Genomic DNA, 7,570 nt, shown 5'->3' with positions numbered 1-7,570 from the left:
CCACCTGAAAGGTCCCACTCAGAACCATCCCTTCTGAGTGGATCTTGTACAAGATCACCTGAAGCTCCTAAACTTGGCTGAACATCATATTGCAGTCAACCATTTTGTAGTCCAAGAATCGGCTCACAATGAACTTCTTGGCCCCCGCATCCTCCATCTTGTACTTCTTGTCCAGGGACTCCCATAGCTCCTTAGCCGTTCTCTTCATGCTATACACAGCTACAACGAGTCGGCAAGGCAGTTGAGGATGTAGTTTGGCAAAGGAACTCATAATAAGTTCATGCCTCCACTGCACTGATGGTCTGCGCATCAACATTCTCAGCACACTTAGGAGGGTCCTCAGTCAAGAACCGAGTCAAATTGAGCGTGATAAGGTAGAAGAGCATCTTCTGCTGCCACCGCTTGAAGTTTAGTTCATTAAACTTCTCTGGTTTTTCCCCATGATTGATTGGCACAGTTCCAATCGAGGCGGAAAGAGCCTTCATGTGTTAAGTCTATTGCACCTCAACATTCTATTTTGTGACTATCTCAACAAAATCAAATCTGTTTTAAGATTGTTGGACAATCTATTGCCAAAGATATTGGGGAATTAATTGAATTGAAATTACACAAAATCAATTCTAACTTATCTGTCGAGATGACCTGAGATGATAATCGCAAGTTGCCAGCGGGGCTAATTCTGCCAAACTTCCGGTGGCCCGAGTCGCGGAGTCGATATGGTGCGTAGCAAAATCGGGAGTCGATCACCGACTCGAAAAGAGAATCCACCGAATAAGATGTCGAGGCCTGCGCTCAACGCAGTTCCTTGAAACAGATTCGCCCCACCTCCGGCTGTGCTTCGAGGTTCTCTCGGGTCGTCTGTTTATCAGGATATAATGGCAGAACCACAAACATAACCAAGCACTGGTTGTTCGTGGCGAACTGAGAATGCACTTGAGTGCTATCACGAGTAGTTCGCTCGGATGCATGACTAAGAGAGTTTTGTGGGAGAACATTGGTGGACAGAGGTTCGCTCCTTGTTCTTCCTCTCGCTTTCTCTTTCGCTTATCTTCCGTTTTACTCTTTGCTCAAGATCTAGCCTCCTTATATAGGAGTTCTCACATTTCCTGCAATAAATGATCAAATTATGATCATTTAATGCTGGATTTAATGTCGTTATTAATAGGTTTAATGTCTTCATTAATGCCGAAACGTTACGAAATCATTATTAATGCGTTTAATGTCGTCATTAATAATGAGACGTTACAAAATTACTATTAATGAGTTTAATGTCGGCATTAATATCGAGACGTTATAGAATCACCATTAATTTCACATTAATGTTTCCATTACACTCTTGAACATGTAGCAAAAAGATATTCAAGTGGTAATATGTTGGTTCATTCTTTTGGTAAATTTTGTCATGACCAATCCGGCATTTGACATGGGCAGATCATGCTCGCACACGAGTCAACTTGGTTCAGTACAATCCGGACCCTGGATTTGCTCCCACCCCTGTGCACTCATGCGTGAGTCTCTCCCCATGCATATGTTTACAATATCAATGCATGTGTCATAATTTAAACCAACAATAAAGTCAAGGACTTCTAATATGAGACTAAACTCATGCACAATAGAATTTCTTCGTCTCCACCTCTTTATTCCATTCACATTTCCAATATCATCATCATCCTATGTGTTAGGTATCACACATTCGACGCACTTACGTAGATGATCTTTTAGAAGTTTGGTGACATTCCTGGACTGCAGGCCAATCTGTTGGCCAATCTGTACAAATCCAGAATGTATATGGTTGGTGGACACACATATGCAGGACAAATAGCTCGAGCTCATCGGATTCCAACATGGAGTTTTTCCCTTTTGGTATCTTGGCATCCCTTTGGCGGTCGAGAAGATGTGTACAACCAACTACGGAGCCTTGATAGAGACAGTGATGGGTCGGCTAACCTCTTGGCCTAGACACGCTGCCAACAATTAATAGGTACCAAGTTTGTCCCAAGAAGTAAGCCTTGCATGACAATGTATTTCTATGATATCAAAATATGTCGCCATGAAATTATATAGTGTAAATAGGCATATAAAACATTTGATTCATACAAATGAAGTGTATGACATACATGTGCAATGTTATCAGCCAACATGTAGCAAGTTAGTATCAATAGTGTGAACATTTATAAAACATGTAAATATGTATATAAGGCCTTAACTTACACTAACCCAATTTAAAAAGATATGGTTATAGATTTTTGGTACCGTAAACAAGGACAGACCAATGCATAAGGCTACTAACCCAATTTAAAAAGATGTGGTTATCAATTTTGGTATCTAAAACAAGGGTACGCCAATTCATAAGGCTGGAACTAAGCATTATCCCCTTATTTATTAATATACTGTCCATAATTTTAAAAGGTGAGGCAATAAATTTTAGTACCCAAAACAAAGGCAGACTAATTCACAAGGCTAGAACAAAGCATTATCCTCTCATTTATTGAGCCACCCTACAAAATTTAAAAAGATGAGGCAATAGATTTTAGTACCCAACAGAGTAAGGTCAATTCCTTTAGCTAGGTATCCCTTGGAAATCTTTGTTTTGTTATGTCAAATTGTAATACATTTGGCATCTCTGCATATGAAAAATCCATTTAACAATTTTAATTAAACCATACTAATAAAATATAGATCCCATAAACTTCCCTGCTGACGATGAGTTATTAGAATCAATCATGCAATGGACTAAGATTAATCCAATCATCTAAATCGAATAGAAGCAAATCACTACAATACTGATCGATAAGTTTTACATCCGTAAATGAAACAGTGATGCTATTGTTATGAGGGAAAAGTTCAAGTTATCCAACATGGCCATGATAGTTTAACAGGCCTTCAGATTTTAATTGACTCAAGCCATCAATGACCATGAGATTCTTATACCACAACTTGTTATTGGAGATCTGAGATAGTAGTCCAAAAACTTCACAAAAAATCCATAGTGCATCTGGCTTTGCAAATAACTACATTTAAAAAACTAGTAGTAGTGTTGATCATATATCAACCTCAAACCATTTTCCATCATTTTTTTGTTTTATCCAACACTTCAATATATCTCTTCGGAATCCCATAGTGGTCGACAAGATGCCTTGCCAGATCATCAATGACACCTCCTTGAACTAGCACTTCATGCTGTCCTTTCTTACCTGAAATTAATTGACCATAAATTTTATGTTGTGTGATAAAATTACCTATTCAGTGCCTGCAAACTATAAAACTCAGTAACCCTCCAAGCATGAAGAGAGACCAAACTTCAAGATTAATATATTATTTTAGATGTCAAACTGTTGAGCATAACTATATGCTTGAATCAGGTCTGTAAAACATATTGTAAAGGTTAGATGTCATGTTAAGAGAATAGGGAAACATGTGCTCTTCTGTTCACAAGGTTTGGGCAATAATTTTCAAGATCCCTCACAATCCTTTCCACCTCAGAAGTTTTCAATTTCACATAATATATGCAAATATCAGAATTATGCGTGACTATAAAATTTTATATCAATTATTAATGATAGTAGACATTTCAATGAGTTTTTCTTATATTAAACACTAGAAGAAGCACTTCCCAAGATTACAGTAGACAATTTTAGCAAGGTGTAAAATGTCTAAGCAAGGTTGCATTGTATTGCAATTATTGATCACGAAAGCAGAGTTGCTAATCTATCTAGATTTCTATTACTAACCTAGATGAATTTCAATTTTTTTTTCTTCAAAGTTCTGTTTATCTAGTAAGCATACACGTCCTCAACACCTATGATTTCTCTAGTTGCGTGTCTTCAGCACCTATGTGGCATTTCCTAATAGGTTCCAGGAATGGTCAAATATCGAGTAGCTCACATTGACAATGAGGAAAACAAAACTAACCTAACTTCAATAAGCAAGCCAATACACAATGCATAAGCAAATTAAAAAATTATACAGACAACTTATATAATAATCAATTTTATGCAGATTCAACAAGATCAAACCTGGAAGCTCCCCAACTGATGTACTGCACGCGAACTTCTTTTGCAGTTCTGAAGCTAGTGAATCAGCATCCAATAAGAAAGTTTCCAGCCCTGAGACTCTAGTTACCTTCTTGTTTCCTTGACGTCGTTCTGTTACTATCTGAATGGGTTTAACAGCACCCTTGCGGATCACAACCTCATGCCCTTTTAATATCTTATGATGAACCTGCATCCTGCTTAAGAAAGTAGCTCCTAAATCCTTCTTGTGGATCTCTGTTGGGTAGGTGGATCCCTTCTTAACAGTGCCTTTGTAGAGTGCATCACACAGTGTAGCATCGAGAATTACAATTGCCTTGTCTGTTGGCTTGACCAAATTCTCCTTCTCAACATACCTGATTTAACAAGATACTTTCCATTAACAGCTAGTATACCAGTCATAATACAAAAAATTTAACAGATAATTGATAGACAAATTTTATATACAGGAACTAATGTTGCTGTAGAAAAAAAAAGTAAGCAAATGCACCTGAAGACAACATCAGACACCTCTGATGCGCTATAATAGATTCCAGTGTCTGCTCCTATAGCTGTGAATATTGAATTCACATGAGTGCTTGGTTTATAAACTTCAACCACCTCAAGTTGTAGCTTTGTTTGTTGGCCTAAAGCCTCACTGACCAAGCTATCATGCTTTTGTTCATTGCTCTGCTGCACACGCTTCTCAGGCTTAAATGACATGTAGTCTGAATGGCCACGGTTGATTCCTAGTAAAATGAACTCCTTCTTATACTTGTCTTCCTTTGCAGATATCTATAATCAACAAGGAAATTTATGAATCAGACAAATGAAAAGAAGAAAATATTCAATAGCAACAAAATGCACTGCATTATACCCTCATCACTTATACAATTTTGTGGTACTAGCCTAAAGCCATTTTGCAGGAGTTATTCTTTGCTCTATGAAATGTGAAGACCAGAATGTGAAATAGAAAAATAAAATGCACAACAACATAAATAACATCTTCGATAATCAAAAATAATTTCATGGATAAGTGCCAGATTAATTCATAAGATGCATATGACTAGTGGACGGCTTGCTGGCACACTATTGAGAGAAAGAAAAAGTAGACAATGAAAATCATGGACATGGGCAGGAGCAAATTTGTCAAACAACTGCCAATAAAAAAAAAAGGGCAGCCCGGTGCACAAAGCTCCTGCCATGCGGGGTCCCGGGGAAGGATCCATTCTACGCAGTCTTACCCTGCTTTTTGCAAGAGGTTGTTTCCAAGATTCGAACCCATGACCTTTTGGTCACATGGCAACAACTTTATCGTTGCACCAAGGCTCCCCTTCTGTCAAACAACTGCCAATAATAGCAAAAATTTTGAATCACCTTATGATGCAGCACGAAAATTCGTACCCTAAAAAAATTAAACAACTCAATTTGGAAAAGAGAAAAATATTATTAAGTCAAGATTATTCAATACATGGGATACTAACCTATGCTTGTACACTCAACACAAGACCAAGTCATTTAAGAAGAAGTCTATTTTATCTCTAAAATTATAACCAACTTTTTCGAAAGGCCTAAATTCTCTCAAAACACTATAACAAACTTTTAACAACTCTAAGAAAATATCATCTAAATTTTTTATAAGCTCTAAATATTTTAAAAGAAAATTTTAAATTGATTCCCAATTTTCAAATTACGTTATTCTTCCAACCAAGGATAACTTGACTCCATGCAAGTTATTAGCACTTCCTTTTTCCATTATTTCCAAACATAAGTAATAATTGCTTACGAAAATTCACTAAACATGATTTCTTTCTTATCCTTTCTTGGGAAGCCCCTCTAATGTGTGAGAAATTGGTAAATCCTCATCTTTGCTTTGTTGCTCTAACTTTTTGAACATCCCTTCCAATAAGTTAGAAACCATTATCTCTATTCTAGAGATGGAGGTATTTTCTATAACTCAGATGAAGGTTTGAATGTCTTCCACTAATGTAACATACTCTATATTTTGAAAATTGAAGTAGTATGTAAATATGTTGATATATATTTAAGTTGGACCGTAAACATATATTAGGTTCAACTTTTTACAATAAGAATGAATATAAATGCTTTTGTAAGACTAATCAAAATTTTAAGGCTAATAAATTTATAGGTATACTTTATATATGTCTGTCTTTCAGTCTGCGCGGTTCATCAATATATTTTTTATAATATTATTATTCAACTCAATCCTTCTCCTACTATCAGCACATGTCTCTCTCATATGCATAGTAGAACTTTTAGTTTGGTGGATAGAAGTAAGCAAAGGAACCAAATCAATGCAAATAAGTTTTAATCTCAAAAGTTTCTATGTATAAACAAATACCTGCAAAAGTTTTACTAGAATTATTATAAACAATTTTATTAATTTTTATACCTACTGTATTCATTTTAAAATTAGTTGGTTGTTTTGAGACCTTAACATAGTTAGGCAATTGTATGCTTGGATTAATGTTAATAATACATAAAACTATTTTTTAAATGCAATGTGTACTAGAGGGATTTATAAAAGACTCAAGTAAAGGATAGCCAAGAGGTTCGAGTAGATGCTTAAGAAGACACTATAGATGGTTCAAGTGAGGACTTATCAAAGGAGTCTTTAGAAAGCTCATGCAACCTTGGACTCTTTAGGGGATATAATTAAAGCTTGATTTGTCTTATGAGAGGGTTCATTAGATGTGATAAGAATTCTAGTAGTTAGATTATTGGGGTAATGTTAAGTGCTTTCTGAACGGGGCAATTCATTTAGAGGCTCTTTTAGAGTCAAGCCATTAAGGGAATCCACGGTCAAAGTTATTAGTTTAGTGGTGTCCCTTAGGTTAAATCATCATTATGAAGATCTTCTACAGTTAAGTCAATAGAAGATTTTTCTTAGGTTAAGTTATTATGGTCTTCAAGGGTTGAATCTTGTGGCTTAATTAAAGGTTTATCAAATTTAGGTAAAGTAGAGGTTTCAAATGTTGGCTTTAAATTTAGTTCTATTTTTAGACATTTTCCTTTGTCAAATTGAATGTGTATATTGGAATTGTGTAATCATATAAGGAGTTGAATCCTATAATTTTCCTATGCTTAAGGGAGTATTCAATCATTAGAGAATCACGATATTTTTCTTCTATTGTAGTACATGAAAATAGATTACCTTCTTTTTCAATATCTAGCTTAAATCCACTAACAAATTTATAATGGGTTCACCAAGGCTTTAACTTAATACCACAACAGCTAGAGGTGACATAAATTGGCATGACACGACCTGTTTATACAACATGACCCAACCTGCAATTTTACAGGTTTAGGTTAGACAATTCAAGCCATAAACATGTTGATCCGTTAAAGACCCACAATTAAATGGGTTGAGTCAGGTCCTAAACAGGTCAGCACACTTGTATGCGTTCAAATTAAATACCCCCAACTAAACCACCACCCAACCCTCACTACCTCACACACAAACCCTCACCTTCACTGCCTCACCACACCTTTACAACTTCACCCTCACAACATTGTTAGTTCGTTGTTCACGACATCCA

The 7,570-nt window shown here is 36.1% G+C and overlaps 1 protein-coding gene across 4 annotated transcripts in view; it reads right to left on the bottom strand.

The window, feature by feature from the left end:
• Positions 1 to 2,753: 2,753 nt before the first annotated feature.
• Positions 2,754 to 7,570, bottom strand: part of LOC122046454 (eukaryotic translation initiation factor 2D-like) — a 35,816-nt gene continuing 30,999 nt past the window's right edge. For all 4 annotated transcript variants that reach the window (XM_042607163.1, XM_042607164.1, XM_042607167.1 and 1 more), the window contains exons 8-10: positions 4,522 to 4,805; positions 4,017 to 4,387; positions 2,754 to 3,194 (exon numbers count right to left, since the gene is read on the bottom strand). In XM_042607163.1, coding sequence (XP_042463097.1) covers positions 3,070 to 3,194; positions 4,017 to 4,387; positions 4,522 to 4,805 — 780 coding nt within the window. In that variant the 3' untranslated portion in view covers positions 2,754 to 3,069. The remainder of the gene's footprint in view (positions 3,195 to 4,016; positions 4,388 to 4,521; positions 4,806 to 7,570) is intronic.

This window comes from Zingiber officinale, chromosome 2B (assembly GCF_018446385.1).
Source record: "Zingiber officinale cultivar Zhangliang chromosome 2B, Zo_v1.1, whole genome shotgun sequence".
NCBI classification, from domain to species: Eukaryota; Viridiplantae; Streptophyta; class Magnoliopsida; order Zingiberales; family Zingiberaceae; genus Zingiber; species Zingiber officinale.
Note: the sequence above shows the minus strand (reverse complement) of the source record. Positions and strands in the feature narration are given on the sequence as shown.